The sequence below is a fragment of the Hippoglossus hippoglossus genome, chromosome 23 (genome assembly GCF_009819705.1).
Source record: "Hippoglossus hippoglossus isolate fHipHip1 chromosome 23, fHipHip1.pri, whole genome shotgun sequence".
Taxonomy (NCBI): Eukaryota; Metazoa; Chordata; class Actinopteri; order Pleuronectiformes; family Pleuronectidae; genus Hippoglossus; species Hippoglossus hippoglossus.
This window is the reverse complement of record NC_047173.1, coordinates 4,732,096-4,751,773: the sequence shown is the minus strand read 5'-3', so window position 1 is coordinate 4,751,773 and position 19,678 is coordinate 4,732,096. Positions and strand designations below refer to the sequence as shown.

The following is a 19,678-nucleotide window of genomic DNA, read 5'->3' as shown; positions in this document are numbered from 1 at the left end:
GCATGGAACCCTTCCCCCCACATACACACACACACAGACACCCCCCTCCCCTCCCCTCCCCCTCCCTTTGTAAGAACACACACACGGGAGGAGGAGAGTGACGAGGGGGGGGAAAAAATGAAGTCAATTATACAACACACCGGCGGCTTGTCCCTCCTCTTCCCCATCCCCACTACTACAGCTGGGGGCTCCACATGCGCCGCGGCGCTCCGAAGCCTGCAGCGGGCACAGCGGCTCCAGTCCGTCGGCATGTCGGCCGGCGACTCCGAGGGGACGGCGGGCAGGCCAGAAGGTAGGAAGACGACAACAACAACCGCTACCGGGCAGGGTGTCTCCGCTGCTTCATTTGTCATCACCGCGTCCATTTAAATCACGTGTCCAGTACTTGGCTGGAAAATCAAAGCAGAGGAGACGCTACTTGAGAGAAAGTAGTTCTGAAGTTATTCAGCCTCTTCACACGCGCACTGGGCTCAGACTTCCAACGCGGGCATTACAGAGGAACGCGGTTTATTGAGTCGTTTGTTTGTTTTGTTTGTACAACTTTATTCAATGGCGGTGACATCGCTAACGGCTGCTGCTGTGACGCCGCCGCCTGGTTAGCATCGCGGAGGCACTGATGGTTAGCATCCCGGCTAATGCGGCGCGGGGCTCCCTGCGGCACCTGTCCGGTAACCCGCCGCCGAGGAGACACCGACTGGCAGCCGGCGAGCGGCCGCGGCGCGTGTACCGGTGTCCATTCATCTTTCTGTGCTACGTGCTCGTCTCCGGCGGGACGTGCGCGGAGGGGGTAGCCTCGCTCAGTGTCGGTGCCGCGGGACGAGGAGGAGGGAGGGAGGGAGTGCAAGTGACTGTCACCATGACAACTACTCTCTTTCCCCCCCCTCCCTGGCCCGAACTAAATATTTGTGTCACATTAACCATTAAATGTCATTTGTCAGTGTTGTTGTTCTGAAGGACGCTTCGTTTCTATTGGTCCATCCTTCACCGAACTGCCCTCTGGGAGCTGTAGTTTAGACCCGTTCAGCTCCGTTCAAAACTAGGTCAGTAGAACAGTAGAGCAGCGCTGCCTTCACCGAGCGGCAGGGGGCGCTGGTCCACCCATAGGGCCTGCAAGTACCGTCTAGGAACCTGTGAAGCCACATTAGCTTCACACTTATACACAACTATAATAAATACAGTTTGGGTTTAAATACGAGCAGAATGTCGTCTGGTTAATAGGCTGCTACCAGTTTGTGTTAAAAGATCCTATTCCACCATTGTAATCAAATCCAATTTTTATTTAATCAACCCATACTTAGCTTCTCTTCACCGGCTTCCAGCAACATTTAGAATATGTTTTACATAAGATTTTAGGGATAATTTTTAGGACCCATTCTGGACTTGTAGCGAAGAACATTACATATCTTTTTAACGCCATATGTACTAAACTTAACCGGATCTCAACCTGAGGTCGTCAGTGGAGGCCCTGCTCTCCATTCCATGGTGCTGGCTGAGCACCGGGGCTGGTCGGGCCATTTCTGTCAGAGCTCCTTCTCTCTGGAGCGATCCGATCTTACCTATTCATTTTACAATGTTTTTTTCTTGTTTTTAAACACCTGGTGACCTCAGGAACATCACTGACAAAGTGTCCCAGCGCTTCCTAGGATGTATCTTTGAACCTAGTGTTATATTTTTTAAACTGTTCCCCATGATTTGCCTTAAATATTAAATGTTTAACTTGTAAAGCAAGTCAGTAAAGAATAGAATAACACCAGGATGTAGGAATACACAATAAATATAAGCAAATAAACATATTGATAAACTGGCAAGAGAAAGGAAAATAAAAATGCAATTCATTCAAACACAACAATGTGTTTGGTGCAACAGAAGCCAGTTTGAATAAATGGGTTATTAGTCATTTATCTAAGGCTTTAATAAACATTGCAAACTGTGAATCAATAGGGAGCCACGACTTTGAAAGCATGGTCACCTTGTTAATCAGGTACGTGACCTGGTCAGAGCACAAGGTGACCTACTCCGGCAGGAAGTTACAAATCAATATGAGGCGTATGTGAATTTTAAATGGATATTACTTGCTAATATATCCCCCTGATAGTCTATTAAAACATAAACTACTAACAAGTGCGTGAGACTCTATACAGTCATTGTTAAACATTACTCGTACAGGAAACTCCCACTCCTACAACAGCTTATGTTGACATTTTTAATACCAGGTTTATTTGTGTTCAGGGAAGATTTGAAGACGCTTAAGTCCCTCACTGAAGTCTCAACATTTTATTTTAAATTCTGCTGTTCAAGTTAAGCCTACAAGTCTGGTAGCTGCCAGTTAACTCTCACTGAGTGGAAATATTTAGATGGAGTTATTTCAGAAATGTTTTAAACCAGCGCCTTCTCCATGACAATGGATCACAGACTCTTGAATACACGCTTTCTACTAAAGCCTCTTGCATAGTGTGACTATTGTTGACAAGTGCTGGCATAAAACCTGCTACTATTGCCTGATTTCCCATACCCTTTTTCATATTCCTGCACTCTAGCATATATGCAGCTCCCTGCCTGTAAACATCATTTAAAATACATGTATTTATTGTAATACAATGTGTGAAACATCCTGCACACACTCACTTAAGGAGTTAGAGGTAGAAGACTCTTCAGGTGGATCAACTCTCTGAGGGGAAAAGTCATTTTATGTCTCTTCTGTCTTCTCTGGCTTGTTATGTATATCTGTATTAATTTTTGTGTCATTTTGCATCTCTATGAAGCTGTTTTGCATCTCAGTAGTCGGTTTGTGGCGTCTATAGTTATTTTATCCCTGTTTGCAGTCATTTAGCATCTTTTTGTGGTTGTTTTGCATCTCTCTCTTTTTGGATTTATACTATGTGTCTGATTCCAGCTTTATGAAGTTGATGGGCAGTTAATCAACCAAATAATGATGAATCCTCAAAATAATATCAAATTTAATCAAAAAATAATAAGAAGGTTTATTCCTGATCACAGTATTTTTTTATCACAATTCCAGGAAACTTGCATGAGAGAGAGCCCCGTCAGTGTTTACAGACATGGAGCACTAGTGTTTCCATGAAACTGTGCCTGGTTCTGTTGATAGATTTCCAAACTGTGGCCTTGGAACAGTCAACTCTGTTTTATATCCACCAAAGGAAGTGCTGTTGTACGCCTGAGTCTGAAGGTTGTGCACAACAGCTTTACAGACTCTCCAGCCTTTGAAAAATGTAGTGCGGAGGTTTAATGCTAAAGGGCTTTAAATCCTCTTCGCGTTTATTCAGAGTGTTTGGTTGTATAGATAAATGATCTTGGAGCATATATGTATTATTTAGGAGTAAACAACAACAAAAAGCCATAAAGAAGTGCATGTAGGTCATTTCATGCATAGTTTGTGTGTGTCAGTAATATGCACGTCATGTGCTGCCCTGCAGGCTTGGCCTCTCGTCCACACTCGCGTGACTCATGTATCTGACTGTCCATACGTGCTCTGCACAGAGCTGACATCACTGTGGCCTCCCAGACGGCACGTTTCAGCCGCTCAGCTGGCACAGGGATCCGGTGAAAAAATACTGACTAGGAAACAGTGTGACGTTGGAGGTGGTGTGCAGTGCAGAGCTTGTGGTGGGTGGAATGGAGGGCCAGCATGAAGCGCTCACTCCGACATTCCAGTTTTGCGTCAGAGATGACCCACTAAACTCCTTGGGAGGGATTCAAATATAATAAAGTCCACTACTGATGGAACTGTAAAACGTTTTCCTTTGGCTAAAAGCTTCATGTGAATACTTTGAAGTAGTTTGTGTTTTGTACCCGTGGAAAGATTCAGTCAGGTTTTCCTCACAGATTTACATCTTGGTTTCCTTAAAAATAAAGTGATATTTATACCTACGTGCAAAAGTTGAGGACAATCATTGAAATCAACTGTAAAGCTTTAAATGTACATTATTTTATTCAGTGTCCAAGTTAATATTGTAAAACTGGCAGATACAATCTGATCTTTACCATTATCTCTAGTTCTATGCTTTCTTGTACTTTTTCTTTAGTTTTTTTTTACTTACTTAACTTCTTTTTCTAAATAATGGTGTCTTGTAAGCCTGCTTTAGGCTGTGTACATAATGTGCATGACACAGTAGTAAAGATCAGTCAAACTCTCTTACTTTTCAAGAAAAAGAAAGGAGCATGTGGGATAGTCATGGTCAACAGTGAAAAGCTTTTTCCACTTTTATCATCACTTTCTTTCCCCAGATGAAAGTCACTATACAGAGTATGGGAGTCCTAAAAGAGAAGTAGGTCATTGTTACAGCATTATATAAACCTTAGGTAAGATGATAGCCCAAACCCCATTGACACTCACGTGCCTATTCAAGTGACAAACAGCAAGTACAGCTGGAGGTTTGGCGCCGTGCAATGGCAGACTTGAGAAAGTGCAGTGAGGGTTCGCCTAGAAACAGATGACAACTGAGCCCAAGCATTTGAAGTATGTGTGTGTGTGTGTGGGGAGATGGGATAATGCAGGTTTGGCGTGAGACGAAGTAGAAAAACCCTTTAAACAATATATAGAAATGCATACTATCATTAGTTTTCATGAATCCTATTCTCATTAATCTTTCATTAATCCAATATTTCATGAGAGATATTTTTTCTCTGTCAGCCAAGTTGAAGGTTTTAGTTAAAAATGACCAAAACTTCAAAATAAACAAAACACTACTGAGTATAATTCTCTGGTGTTAAGCTGCAAAATCAAGGACACACACATGTAGCTCACACCCTCATGACATGTCTTCCACCAGTTTGCTGGAGTTTCCTTTTTGTTTTCGAATTTCGAAGAATTCTGCCACTCCTGCACTCAGAAATGCGTTGGAATCTGTAAATGATCACCACTGTACATCACTGCCAGTGGTTCAAAGATGAGAGGTGACATTTGGATGTTGCCAGTAATTAGCTGAATATATGGCATCTTAGTAACCTTAAGGTGCATTGATGCAACTTATCAAAATAATACTCAGTTTTTTACTTGGTTGGAGGCTTTTGCACGAGAGTCAAAGTCAGCTTCCCTCTTCCTGATGAATTTTCTCATCCGCTGCTGAATATGTGCTACGAACGTGTCAAACCCTCCTGGCAGAGCGAGTCTCATTCATTAATTCATGGTGAATTATTAATGGAGCATCTGACAGCAGATCTCAAGGTTGATATATTTATTTTCCCCCGTGTCTCATGTCACTGTGATGTTTTTTTTTTTTTCCTGCATCCGATCCTGCTGCAGAGGAGGAAGGGCCGAGGCAAGCGGGCCCGTCGCTGCCAGCTGTCGAGCTGCCAAGGAAACGAAAGGGAGATGTGGAGGAGAGGTCAGACGACCATGTACAGTAAGAGCAGCGCTATGTTGTTTCATTGTGTCGGTCATGAAAATCAGTGTCATTTTACTTCATTTTCTCAGACAAATACACCTTGATCACCATCCATTATTCTCATTGTACAATACATACATACACACATGCATGTACGTACATACACGTGTCCCATCTGATCCTACAGGCAAAGCCTTGACTTCGAGATGGAAGATGACCTCAGCAGGTACACTTCCTTCTTTTCTTTACTCAACACACACACTGTGTTATGAGAGAACGACAAATCTGATTTTTTAAAAATCTCTTTGTCTTTAGATCTGAAGGAGAGGATCAGCAAGTCAAAATGAAATGCTTCAGGTGATTACACTGCATTTTTTTATATTCTATATTTCATTACCCAAAAACCTTGGTGGTTCTGATTGGTCTTACTAGTGTAGTGTCTGTTCTAAAGCTGCCTGTTGGCTTAGTCCATGTTAATGCTCTGGAGCTACTTCAGAATTATTCCTTGTCAATAGTGAGTGCTCCTTAAACAGTTCTACCACATACTGTCACTCTTTATTGTTTGCATACTGGATGTTGTGCGCAGAGCTTTTTAAAAACAGTCTATGGTGCGGAGTGAAGTCAGAAAATGTGTTGTGTTCATCCTACCTGGTTTATCTGCAGTGCTTTTACTATGCAGAAAACCTGTTAACGAGAAAGGCATTCTATGAATGTTGCTGCCATGACGGAGATCAGCACCTGTGTGTCTGCGTCCGTCTAATATGGGGAAATAAAAATAATGTACTTATCAGAATGATCTTCATGATAATGATTGAACATGTCACATCTCCCAAACCTGGCACTGCACTTCCCATGACCATTTACAGTACACATGCCACGGTTGGTAGATTTAATGTGTGACGTCAGTAGCTATTTTAATACCATAACAGCTTTCACCATTTTTAAATACCTGCATTATTAAAATAAGGTTATAGTTTTTTTTTCGGCCCATAGCAGACACAGCAGGTAGGATTTTGAACACGTACGCTTTATTTTAAATTATGCAGCACAGACCGTCTTAATAGCTGACTCCATTTATTATATTTGCATATTATCCACAGGGAGCCTCACCGGCAGATCGAGAAGCGGCGAAGGGATAAAATGAACAACCTCATTGACGAGCTGTCGGCCATGATCCCCGCCTGTCAGCCCTTGACTCGAAGACTGGACAAGCTCACTGTGCTGAGGAAGGCTGTCCACCACCTGAAAGGCCTCAAAGGTATCTCCGAACCCGCCTGGGGATTTGAACTGTCGGCAACGTCTCTTTTCTGTTCAGTCCGAAACCTGCTCTTTACTGTTTTTTCTTTTCCAGTTGGGTCGAGCGGCGCCTTCACAGACACCAACCACAAGCCTTCCATCCTGCATCAAGATGACCTCAGGCACCTTCTGCTCAGCGTACGTGCTCATGTGGGACCCCAACAAGTCCCGTTCGATATATATACATTCATCTGTCTGTCTATTAATATGTAATTATATGTCCACCCATCTACCTTCCAGGCTGCAGACGGTTTCCTGTTAGTTGTAAGTTGTGACCGGGCAAAAATCCTCTTCCTCTCCGAGTCCGTCTCCAAGATCCTCAACTTTAGCCAGGTTTGTTACACCTATGCTGCATTATACTATATATAATAATTCTCCTTTTTTTTATTATTACGACTTTTTTCTCGTAAAATGACTACTACATATAATTATTATAATACTATTAAGTCTTTAATCTCGTAACTTTACGACATTATTCTCCCCCAAAAATATTCTTGTCAAATTCCCACTTTATTCTCATAATGTTATGGGTATTTTCTCATTAAAATAAACAGAATAATAAACACACTTGCTCTATATTCTTGACCACATTTTGCAGCATGTTAAGCCTTAAGCACTAAATGACTGACGAGTATACATGCTGCAGCAATTCTTCTGGTTGCATCCACGCTGCTCAGTTACACATTTACTGTCTGCGGAGCTGATGTGTACAAGGGGAGGTATCTCCATATCTTCCAAATCAAGTTTTGATACAGTGAGAATGAATATGAAACTGAGTAAACAGCACATCATGTAGGAAAATGGTGGAAGAATCAAAGCAAATCTGCTCGTGTGACGTAAATAAAGACGGTTAAGTAAAACCGATATGATTGCAAGGTGAGTTAATATATGTGTCATTGGATTCACAGTTGGAGCTGACTGGGCAGAGCCTGTTCGACTTCATCCACCCCAAAGACATCAACAAGGTGAAGGAACAGCTGTCGTCTGCAGAGCTGCACCCTCGCCAACGCCTCATTGATGCAACAAGTAAGTCTCTTCACCATGTCTGTTTGGAAGAGTTGAAGATAACTAATCAAAATTGGTGCTGAAAGAAATGGAGTTGAGACGAGCTGAGAATGAGCACTGTGTCGTAATCCTAACTATTGTCTGCGTCTGTGTGTGCAGCTGGATCTCAGGTCCAGGCCGACAGCCCCGTCAGGGCGTCCCACTTGTCCACTGGGGCTCGGCGAGCCTTCTTCTGTCGCATGAAGCACAGTCGGCTGGCAGGCAACCACGAAGACAAACGCCCCATGCCCAGCTCTTTCAAAAAGAAAGGTGGGCTCAGACAACAACAGTAACATCTCTTGGAGAAATTTAGGTTTTAGCGTCCAACTTGGTTCAGTCTGAGACGCCTGAAGGTGTGCTCCTCCATCAGTCCAATTGGTTGATCCGACTACATGTGTTCATGTGATTACGCACAGAGGAGCGGCCTGATTCAAACTGTCAGTCAGTCAGTCAACAACAGCAGTGCTGCGGCTACTGTAGTGCGAGCTTCTGTGGGTGGAGCCTGTTCATCTATCGTGACTTAGAGTCTTCAAGATAACTTTAATCTTCTTCTGTTTACTCAGAAAAACAACACTGCACGTTGCCAGAAATGAACTCTTTGACTCAAAAGGATGAGGAGGAGGAGGAGGATGGAGGATATGTGTTCAAAGATTAGAAGATATTTAAACAGGTTTGAGGTCAATGAGTTCACTGCTCATGCAGGTTGTGAAAAGCAAACAAACATAGTGGAAGATTTGTGGCCTGCCTGGATTGCCCAGTAGAGAACAAAGAAATGAACTGATAAGGATCTGGTGGAGAAGCGGACGAGGGCGTGGATGGGTTGCGCCCGCCTCGTCCCCTCTCCCCACCTAGTTTGCTGGGGTTGAATTTAAGTAGGTGAACCTAACCTATATTCCTATGACCTCAGCTTCAATAGAAATAATGAAGAAATACTACTTTCATATCTCTGCAGCTGCTAATTATTACAGTATTAACCACAGCAACTACTGATTTTTGTTTCCCCCATCCATGTCTCACACTTCACAGGCAGAATTTAAACATCTTCATCCCAAACAAATGAACTATCACATTGATAGTTAGTTAAATGTTGTAAAGAATTACATATGTTGTCACTGTCTGTGGATAAAATACAAAAATATTAGTATTTACTTAACTTTTCTCAATGTGGGTCAGTTTTACTGAGTGTTGTCCTCATGGAAAGAATTCAAGTGTCTATTTAGACAGTTTTTTTTTCCTGCCCCAAAGTGATGCCACAATTTAAAACATATTTTCCTGCACAGGAAGGAGGTCAGTGTAACAGCATTGTATAATCACAAAGTACCAAGATGGTGCACACCCCACTTACTGTAAACCTAACTGTGGTGCCTGCAGAAACAGGAGGTGTGGGGCCACTCGGTGGCAAACCTCAGCAACTGCACTGTAGTGTGTCAGGAAGGAAAGTGATGGATTTTAAACTGCAAGGTCTAAATGTCTAAATGTCTAAAACTGCTTGTAGACCAGGATGGATTGTTGACATTACAAAAGCAGTAGATCCGATTTGGTTTTGTTCTGTCATGCAGGACGACTAACGCCAATTTACAAATTTTATTTCCACCGTGCTCCTGATGCGACAGAGTATTAGAGCCAGTGAAAGCGCAAACAAATCGGAGATTTTGAGAATTAAGGTGTAATATTATGTGAAAAAGTCCTAATAACGGTTTCTCAAGCAACAAACAGATTGATAATCAAGATTTTGGATGCAGAACGAATAGAACTCGTAATATTATGACTTTATTCTGGAAATCTCTGATCTCTTTTTTCTAATATGGCCCTAGTACTGGTATCCTGATATAATTACTCATTACTTATCAGAATCAGTTGATCATGAATGCAAGTATAGAAACAGTTAAATTGTCCCGATCCTGTGTGTGAGCAGTGATTTGTGACTTTCTCCTCGAATGACAGACTCTTACAGATACTGCACCCTCCACTGCACTGGATACATGCGGAGTTGGCCGAGCAGCCAGATGGACCCGGAGGGAGAGGCCGAGAAAGAAACCTCGTATCTGTCCTGCCTGGTGATGGTGTGCCGCCTCCACCCCCACGTGTCCCACCACCCACCCAAAGACATCACCGTCAAGCCCACCGAGTTCGTCACCCGCTGTGCGATCGACGGCAAGTTCACTTTTGTAGACCAACAGTGAGTTACCCCACTTCTAACTACCCGCATCTGCACCATCTATCTCTCTGTCTTGAGGCATGAGTTTGTTCTAAGTGCACGGCTCTGGTAAGAAAGGAATGGCCGGGGGGGGGCGCGTTGAGACGAGGAGGCCTCTCGGCGTACAGCATGAGGTGGTTTTTTGGGCAGTGGAGATAATCCTGTCTGTCTTTGCCATTGTTTCTCAGAGGGAGATGTGCATCTTGATGGCATCACATGAAAATCTCTTCTCATTTTTGAGGAAGTAATTTCACACCACAAATATGGTGAATCATTTGATCAAATACCCCATATGTGTGACTGATGAAGTGTTAACATGTGGAGAGGCTCATTTATACAGCATCCGCTTTTCATTCCACCGTCACTTGTTTTTTGAGCAGCACTAACCTGAGCGACGGCGAGAGGGACGGAGAGGGCAAAAGTAATGAAACCTTCCATCCCCTCTTCCCCGCAGAGCCACGACTGTCATCGGTTATCTGCCGCAGGAAGTTCTCGGCACGTCGTGTTACGAGTACTTCCACCAGGACGACCTGCAGTACCTCGCAGAGACACACAGGCAAGGTGAAGGAGCAAAGACAGCACGCCTTACAAATCCATATCAGACTCAATTATTGACTCGATAGTCGTAGCTCCACACAAGATGTTTATGATGCTTGAAAATGCAGCACATGCTTACAAACACATTTTCTACAGAATGTGACCTTTTCTCGTATCAACAGTAACTTATTTTTTGTGATCTTTCTCTGTGCCTTGTGTTGACACCCGTGTCCGGTCTCTCGGCAGTTCTTCGAAGCAAAGAGAAGATTGAGACACAGCGCTACAAGTTCAAAACAAAACATGGCTCCTATGTCTCGCTTCAGAGTCAGTGGTTTAGTTTCACAAATCCATGGACCAAAGAAGTTGAGTTTATCGTGTCTTCAAACAGGGTCATCTCGTAAGTATTGCGTCATCCACGAGGGTGTGGTTACGTCCTTCTTGTGTCACAACAACACCTCAGATACAGGATCATTAGAGAGTGAAATAGTGGCTGTCCACATTTAGAACGGTTCCGGTTCAGGAAGTAAATTTCCCATTCATTTTCTCCAGTGGCATTTCAGAAAATCTGTTAAGAGTGAAGAAACTACACATCCCATAAAGCATTGCGAAATTACCCCTTTCCAAAGACTTCCAGGGCTTCTTCTTGAGTTTGATGATGTTGTTGTTGGGATTTTTCTCTTTGGACCTCGTCTCTAAAAAATGTCAGAAAGGGAAATCATGGTTCCTCTCTGGTAACATAATGTAACACTGAACCATCCGATCGTAGCCGACATGATTTTAGTGGTTGTGGTTTTAACATTTCCATGGTAACAGCATCTCCACCTGTGTAGTGTAATACGTCTCCTTGACATCGTGAATTAAAATGCATATTTCTTAAAACACAGTTGAAAACACAATCTGGTAGCTTGTGGTGAGTCAACCCTGGATGGTAACAATATTAGGGCTGATATTTAAAATCTCTATTCAGAAAAGTAAATGGGATTTTTACTTCTGGAACCAAGCTGTTGAGCTCCATGGGAAGAAGGGAATTTCACATGCTTGTACTCATATTTTACAGCTTTAATAACTGATAATATCTAGTTAACCGTGGGAAAAATGTTTTAATATTGACCTTGTCCACATCCTGCTTCATATTACCATACATTACATTATATTCATGGGTAAAGTAGTGTGTACTCCTTTTCACCAGCAGGGGGCCCGGTCACACAAAAGATGAGGAGGAGGCCATCGGCTCAAAAGTACTTCAAGGTAAAAAACAAATACAGATTGTTTATTCGTACAGGCATTTATCTGTTGTGTATGTATTTTTTTTACATTATGCAAACAATGATTTTACTTTCTCCTTTTCTTCACAGAAGACACTAAGCAAATACCCATAATTCCCGGCCTTTCCAGTGGTTTGGGCACAATGATCTACGCAGGCAGTATCGGGACCCAAATCGCCAATGAGCTCATCGACACCTACAGGTGCATTGAGTGTATATAATATAATAACAATTTCTCCATTAAAAATGATGTCATTATCTCAATTTAGAGTTGGATCTTTGAAAAATGTACATGGATTTCAGAGTATCTTAGTTTTTGGTACGTTCCCCTGGAGTTGAGACTCCACAAGTTAAGCTCTGAGTTGTGTTGGGCTCATTGTCCTGCTGCTGCAGAATGAATCCTCCTTCACAGAGATGCAAACCAGCAAGGACAGGAGAAGTAGGTGTGCTGATGGGGCTGCAGCACCTCCTGCTGGCAAGTTTCTGTAACTGCAAGGCTAAAAAAAAGTTGTCAAAACAAATCAATAAAAATACCTTAATTTCATTTTCTGGAGGAGCATCTGACACATCACTGCCTTTCCGAGTTCCGACTTGACACATTAGTCACTTGAATTTTCTCAGTAGGGAACACATTTTTCAGATTATTCCAGCCCCATGTGAACGCACTGTTACTTTAACAAGCCTCTGATGAGCGGAGTGTCGTCAAAACACAGGCTTCAATGGAAGACACTAAACTGACTGAGGGAATCTGACCTTTTGTACAAACCCCCAAATTTGTTCAAATGGGATTACTGACCTAGAGATTGTGCAGAATCGTATTTTTCTCCTTCTTAATTTGATAAAACCTCCTGTTTTACATGTTTCTCCATCCTCAAACTTTGATTATTTCCACATTAACATAAAAACATGAGAGATTTTCAATGTGGTTTCAGATGTCAGGACCTCGCTGTAGACTTGTATAAATATAGAAGAGTGATTTTTGTATTTGCCGCTGTGTTTTTGAGCAGGATGAACTCTTCTCCATCAAGCGGAGCTTCCAGTCCGTTTGGCTCGGCCCAGGAGAAATGTCCACTGGTTTCCCCTCAAACCAGCAGGAGTGTGAGTGACTGACATTTCTTTATATCCTCCAAATACATGGCTTGCTACTTTATACGTCCTGTGATATTCAGGTAGAGTTTTTATACAGAATTACTGAACAGTGACATACAGTGTTGTGCTAATTTAGGTCTGTGTGCTGTTAATATGAAAGTGAAAGCTAGTCTCTTTTCACATTTACAAGCAAGTTAATGGTGAGTTAGTTTCTTCTAACAACCTCATGTTACAATAATATGAAGTTCTGTTTCTAGTAAAATAGCTATACATTAATCCTGAATGAAATTAAGCATTAAATGATTATAGTTTATGTCTGAGCTGTATTTCCAGTCTGTGTTCTGTAAACCTGACAGTTTTATTCACATGTAAGAGAAAATGTGTGCAAGAAATGAATAAGGGGTAAACTTCTTGTACAACCTGTAATCTTGGGTTTAAATACACAGTTCAGAAAAAGGTGAAACCTTGGTTTCTGTGTAAAATGTCTTTATTTCTCCAGGCATCCAGCAGAGAGGACACAGCAGGCAGTTCGTCCCTGTCCCAGTCTGACTCGAGGACGGCAGCGGGCACGAGCAGTGGAACGTCTGAAAGCACAGGTACTGACCGCAAGTTAATCATAAATCAAGTTTTATTTACTTCTCTTCAAATAATAATCAGAAAATGAGCTGTGATCCCAGAACAAGGCCAAAGGCTTCAAAATGCCCGACCTCAGTCAAGCTCTCGTTATATTGTTGACCAATGATTTCACAAATGCAGGCTTTTCATCAGGTGATCCAGTTTAATGACAAGAAAAACAACATTTGTACAGATGCAGTTTGGTTTGACATGATGTAAATAACACTAAACCTTCAAAGTTAATGCAAAGCACATGCATTCATTGTTATGTGAAAATGTACTACAAGTGCTTGTATGAATTTTTACAAACATCACAGTAAGCCAAATATATCGCCAAATAAAGCTTTGTCTTTTCTCTTCACACTTTTATATTGACTTAAATAAACTCAAGATGCCTGACTGTAATGTGCAGGTGATGTTAGCCTGCTGGAGCAGCTAGCACTTAACTCATTAATAAAGACTTAATGATTAAGACTTTCTGCGACTTCACTTTTGTATAATTGTATAATTACAGAAAATATTTGCAGCTCATCTTAATGTCTGTACGGGAATCTTGAAGTTGAGCTAACGGATTGGTTTCATCTGGCTTCATTGATTCACCGGCTTGGTTCCTTTTTAATGCCAATTAAATGTTCCAGTCTGTGTAATAGGATGTGATGGTCAGAGGTATCAAGTGCAGCACTAAGATCTAATGAGACAAGTACTCTGTCCGATGCACTTACAAGGTCACGTGGAACTTTAAGCACTGTTGTCTACATCCTGAATGAAAGTCCTCAAATAAACTGTTGTGAAGAAAGACACAAAACTGCTTGGTGACTGCTGTCAGAAGGATCTTAAAAGAGAGGGAAGGTCTTTGAGTGGCTAAATCAACTCGACCAAGAGTCGGTCTTTTAAAAGGCGGCTTAATTGCAGCCACGTTAAACGTCATACAGTCATATCAAGTAAAGAAGTGCTAACTAAGAGTAAAATGTCCTTCAGCAGCCTAACTGAGATGAGAGCTGCCTTTCATCTGATAAGACATGTTGAAATGGAGCATTTCTTCACTCGCTGCACAGTGGGGCGCAGAAACTGCCCAGGTATACGTCATCAAAAAGCACACGAGGAAGTGAATGTTTCTAGGCAACAGCAACTGTCAGTTTATCTTGTTTTTTTAAATCTGTTTATGGTTACAAAGTTAATCTTTCCTCCATCAAGTCTCCTCTGCCCACTACATAACAGCTGTTATCTCATCCGTTGCACTTCAGCGGCCGCCATGGACAAAGTTGAAATAATTTTACCTTGGAGCTCAGCACTTGGTGGCAATTTTGAGGTGGTTCGCTACGCCAGGGGTAGTGTTCACACTGGTTTGGCGCCACCACTCCTCACACTGGAAAACAACGGTTATACCTCTGATCATGTGTTGGTGGCTTTACTTAGACTTTAGGAAACACCCTAAAAGATACAGAAGGTCTCAGACAGGTGATATTCAACAGTATCTGTTTCTAAAGGAGGATTTTTGCAGAAATGTTGTTTTCTCTCTCACGCAGGCGAACCGTCCCAGCTAGACTTGGACAACATGGTGGTGCCGGGCCTGAGCAGCTTCAGCAACGATGAGGCAGCCATGGCGGTCATCCTGAGCCTGCTGGAGACGGATATAAGCATGGGTCAGTCGGGTCAGTTTGAGGACTTGCACTGGCCTTTCTAGCGGTCACTGACTGTCCGCCCCTCTACGTGCTCTTGTGCCGTTTTCTTGCCGTTTGCCATGAACGTGGGCGATCCGTCGTTACATTTTGCCACCGACTGATCTGATGTCTCACAACTGAACCCACTGGTGTCAAGAGAGGCTGGCTGCAGACACAAGATGGCAGACCTCCACCATTGAGGACATGTGACTTCAGTGTGGATGATGCTAGTGCATCGTATGTTACTTGTTACAGAGTATAAACTAGACTAGATGTTCAAATGGTAAACGAGGAGACGTTATATTCTCAGTTTGGGTCAATGAAGATTATTTGGTGAGACATTTTATTTCAGATAAAACAAAGCTTGAATATATCCTCACCTGAATAAATGTTAAGATCACAAAATTGAGTAAATTTCCACTTCAAGTCAACAACTACAAAAGTAAACAACCAATGTCACAGACTACAACACTGAAAGCTCCAGTAATGAAAGAACTGGCAAAATACCATATTCCTAAATGTAAATTTATACATTTAAAATCTTGTATTGTCATTACATAGAAGTGAAACTACATTGAAAACTCCTTAATGTGTCATAGAAGCAATTGCATCTGCTGTGAGTGTCACACGTCCTGCATGGGTCAGGTCCACCATCTTGTGTCGAGAGTGCCTTCTTCAGTGACACTTCTGTATCTTCATGGGGGAATTCCCCCCCCCCCCCCCCCCCCCACCACCACCACCACCACCACCACCACCACCACTCCCTAATGAGTCACCACGGTCTGGAGAAGAATCCAGCTCCCACCAAACGCTGTGCTGCTAGAAACACTCTTTGTGGAAAGTTTGTGGAAGCTTTGGTACCCAGCGATGACGCACATGTGGTCTGATGGTTCCATTTTCCATCTCTTGTTAAAGATCCCACATTTTAGAGTCTCAAAATGTTTTGGTTTTGTCTCATACAGTATTCAGTTAGTGCTTTGCAAAAAAATCTACCCCTCCTGAGTTGAAAATCCCAAACTTTGGGAAACTACACTCGCTCAGAGTAAGTGTCTAAGGAAATATAAGCCCAGCTAAGTCTTAACAACATTGAGTCTGCAAAGTCGGAGCTGATCATTGCAGAATTATTAAGAACTATTTTAAAATCACTGTTTGCCCAAATTTTTCACACGTAAATTAAAGCAGAGCACCAGTAGCACACAGTTGGATTTGACCAGCTAGCTACAGCTAAAAGCAGTGTGTGCTAAGCAGGCCCCCCTGAAGTCAGAGTCGAGGGTGCTGTGAAAAAGTCTATTTAATTATGATGAATAAAAAAATCAAATGAGGAGCAGTAGTGCAACATTAGTGGTTTTAGTATTAATTTAAAGGTAGGGTTGGTGAGTTGTTTCTGAAAATCTTTGTATTGTATTTGTTGAAATCCTCTTCACGTCCCGACAACCATCAATAAGAAAAGAAGCCAGTGTCCGCGGCCCTTTCCAGGCTGTAATACGTCAGCGTGCGGATCTGCCGGCCGGTCTTCACAGGCCAGAGAGATGTACACTGCTGAAGCACAGACGATAGACAGGTGTCACGGAAAAGTCGGCTTCTATGAGTTGTCCGTGCAGGTTCATGTGTTTTGGGGGCCGTAGCTGGGATGTGTCTGTTGCATTTTTTCAAAGTGTAGCCTGCTCTATATAGCCTTTCCAGGATGACCAACCCTAGCTTTAAGTGACCAACAACATGTTAGATAGATAGATAAAATGTACTTTAACATTAGTTTTAGAACCGGTTTTATGTTGCGTGTCGAAGCTGCACAGTTCCACATTCAGCTGTGGACACTGATTTCTGGTGTGTTCATCAGAAGCCGCACATACGATTATCTATGTCACGTTCTACCCCTGTGCATCAGGTAGGCTACACAGACAATACACCAAATGTACTCAAAAACAAGTATTATGTAAATGCTTCTATGCTACACTTAAAATGTTACTCTAGAAAATGAAATGAGCTTTTCTTAAGTAATTTATTTTTGCCTTGCAGTTGCATCCCCTGCCAGTAGGGGGCAGTGCAGCCCCCTTAGCTCCCTACGTCCCCCAACCTTGGTACAAAGACCATCAAAACCGACCAAGGGAACCTGGTTCAGGGAGTCGCTTTGTGATGGGACTGTTTCTGTTTTGTAATAGAATACATACTTGAATATTAACTTGGTTTACAATTTTGGCTCCACAAGGGCCGATCTTTAGCAAAACAAGAAACCTTCCCATTTTTTTTTAACAGAGGAATGTGAGAAGCGGCTGCTCGGCGAAAGCAATGTCTGTCAAAAGTTTAAAATACAAGTATCCACAGAGAAAACTAAGCAGTGGGTAGAAATGGAGCATTTCTCTGTAAAGTTTTTAAATATCGTATGTGCACTAAAGGACCGAGCCCTACGATGCCTATGCTGTGCTCGCATATCACACACTTGCTGTACTCTAGACGGTTCTGTGAAGGACATCTACTGTACCCTGAACTCGTGGGAAAGGGGGGGGCGCACCGTGCATGGGAGTATGTTTTCCAGTGTTAACAATGGACAAGCCAGTATTTTACAAGACAGACTTTAGTGTCATATCCTCGCTCCTTCCCCACCCTGTTGCTCTAAAAAGTATTTGCCTTCGACTGCACAGAAAAAAAAAAAAGCCATTGTATATATATTGCTGGGGAGGCAGTTATGTCGCTGTGTATCTAATGTTGAATATCCCATTGCCACGCAAGCTTCTCACCTTGAAGCATCACACTTTTTCTATTCTGGGTCTAATGGGTGGAGAAGCAGAGCTGAGAAATCAGTTCTCCCACCAGCACTGCAGCCACAAGGCAGGTTGAGGGTCTGATTGAAGGGTACAGCCTCAGACGTGAATGATTATACTACACAGCTATTTATTTCCTTATGACCTTATTTCAAAATCACTTGGGTAACAGTGCCGGTGGTCTGGGTCTGACAAGCTGAGGAAAGGGACTTTACCAAAAAAGAAGTAATTTGACCCCAACGTGACCCCTGAACTGTTCACTACACTGACATCGACAGTGTCAGAGTGTGTGATGGTGGATTCTAAACCCGGTGACTGGCCTTCATATGTAAACTCTGGTTTTATCACTGGTTCCTCTAGTCTTGAAAGCATAATGTGATTTGTGTTGCCTTGAACACACATGCTGTTTGGAGGCTGGATTGTGAAAGGGCCGCTCTTTGTCTTGAAAAGCAAAACAGTGGGTACTGGACAATATTTGCAGTCGCCACCGGTGCCATACGAAATGGACACTAAAGCATTTTGAAGCTGCCCTGCTAAGAGACAAAACGTCTGATATGTGTATGTGCAAACTGTTGTTGATGTATCTGCTGTAACATGGAAGGGAGGTTGAAGTTTTTGAAAGTAAAATGTTTTTTTAATAATGGTCTGAGTTCTGTTGTCTTTGTCACAATTGTAATTTTGTTATCGTAGTAATATTTCATTATTTGTATTAGAGGCAGGACTCCCCACATAATCAGTGACTTTGTTATTATTACATACAAAAATTAACTTATTTTGAAGAAATATGGTTATGCATCCATATTGGTATCACTTGTAGATTACATCCTGAAATAAATACGAAGATACGTTATCCATATGCTTTTTAATATAATAATACAATCTCATAACATGAAGGCATCAAAACAAGATTGACAATAGAACACACAAACTTTTTAAGCACGATGTTATCTTGCAGGATGACCCACAACGTTACCTTTCCACTGAGATGACAAATTATCTCATGTCAAGCATTATATTATTTCAACAAGGGGGTAATATCCGTCTATTTTCTGGTAATAAATAGATTAATCCAAATTAAGAGTGAAATGATTTTGGAAATCGTCACATGTGTAGACATGAAGTTTGACACAAGACATTTAACACAAATGTGCTGCTTCCACTCGCACTTATGGAAAATAAATATAGTTTTCAATTAAGTTATATTACCTTTTACATTAACATAAATCCTTTAATGTTAAATGTTAAAAAAGACTTGAAAAACTGTGGTAAGGCAGCGAAAACTGAGGAAATCTAACTAAAAAGACAAAGTCGAGGATTATCCATATTTTACTACTAAAAACGTAATTTCTAGTCAACAGCAAATTAGTATCACAGTGATCCAGCAGCTTTGAATGTGAACACATAGTAACACTGATTTGAAAGATGATCATGTACAATGTAAGTTACTGACAAAGTTTTTCTGGTTTATGGAGAGTGGTGCTGATATCAGAATTCTAATATCAGCACTATGGCTCATTCATTCAGTATCGTTAGTGATATTTGACGATATGCTGACGATATTATGCAATTTTCCTCCGAATTCAAAGGCTCTACTTTGTATTAAAAAACATTGAATAATTTCTAGGAATAAATTGGTTCATTCTAATTTACTCTTCTTCTCCTAAAGGTCAAAAGCAATAGTATTAACAACAATTGTGTTGCTTTGAGTGCAAATGCACAGAAACACCAAATTCTACTTCTTTAATGATTGTTTACAATAAAACTGGTTACAAAGGGATAAATCCATGAAGTTCTATCGTCATGTTTACAGACAGTGGTGCTGATGTCAGATTTCTAATATTAGCACTACGTAGCTGTGTCTCAATTCGGG

At 41.9% G+C, this 19,678-nt stretch overlaps 1 protein-coding gene across 3 annotated transcripts; it reads left to right on the top strand.

Moving 5' to 3' along the window:
• Positions 1 to 70: 70 nt before the first annotated feature.
• LOC117757087 (aryl hydrocarbon receptor nuclear translocator-like protein 2) lies at positions 71 to 15,484 on the top strand. 3 transcript variants are annotated; one of them, XM_034577843.1, is made up of 17 exons: positions 71 to 292; positions 5,264 to 5,363; positions 5,533 to 5,571; positions 5,661 to 5,702; positions 6,446 to 6,603; positions 6,697 to 6,779; positions 6,882 to 6,974; positions 7,550 to 7,667; positions 7,806 to 7,955; positions 9,630 to 9,864; positions 10,337 to 10,443; positions 10,666 to 10,816; positions 11,612 to 11,667; positions 11,775 to 11,886; positions 12,692 to 12,782; positions 13,273 to 13,369; positions 14,915 to 15,484. In XM_034577843.1, exons 1-17 carry the CDS (start codon positions 118 to 120, stop codon positions 15,070 to 15,072), a joined length of 1,965 nt encoding a protein of 654 aa, XP_034433734.1. In that variant the 5' UTR covers positions 71 to 117; the 3' UTR covers positions 15,073 to 15,484. The 3 variants fall into 3 exon arrangements, with proteins under 3 accessions (XP_034433734.1, XP_034433736.1, XP_034433733.1); XM_034577842.1 differs by having other exon boundaries at positions 72 to 292; positions 11,609 to 11,667; XM_034577845.1 differs by lacking the exons at positions 5,533 to 5,571; positions 5,661 to 5,702 and having other exon boundaries at positions 11,609 to 11,667.
• Positions 15,485 to 19,678: the final 4,194 nt, after the last annotated feature.

Bases quoted from the DNA above. Each gene is read 5' to 3' on its own strand.
- LOC117757087 (XM_034577842.1), top strand. From the start codon at position 118: ATGAAGTCAATTATACAACACACCGGCGGCTTGTCCCTCCTCTTCCCC. The intron at 6,975-7,549 runs GTTTGTTACACC...TTGGATTCACAG, and splicing joins AGATCCTCAACTTTAGCCAG to TTGGAGCTGACTGGGCAGAG. The intron at 12,783-13,272 runs GTGAGTGACTGA...TTATTTCTCCAG, and splicing joins CCCCTCAAACCAGCAGGAGT to GCATCCAGCAGAGAGGACAC.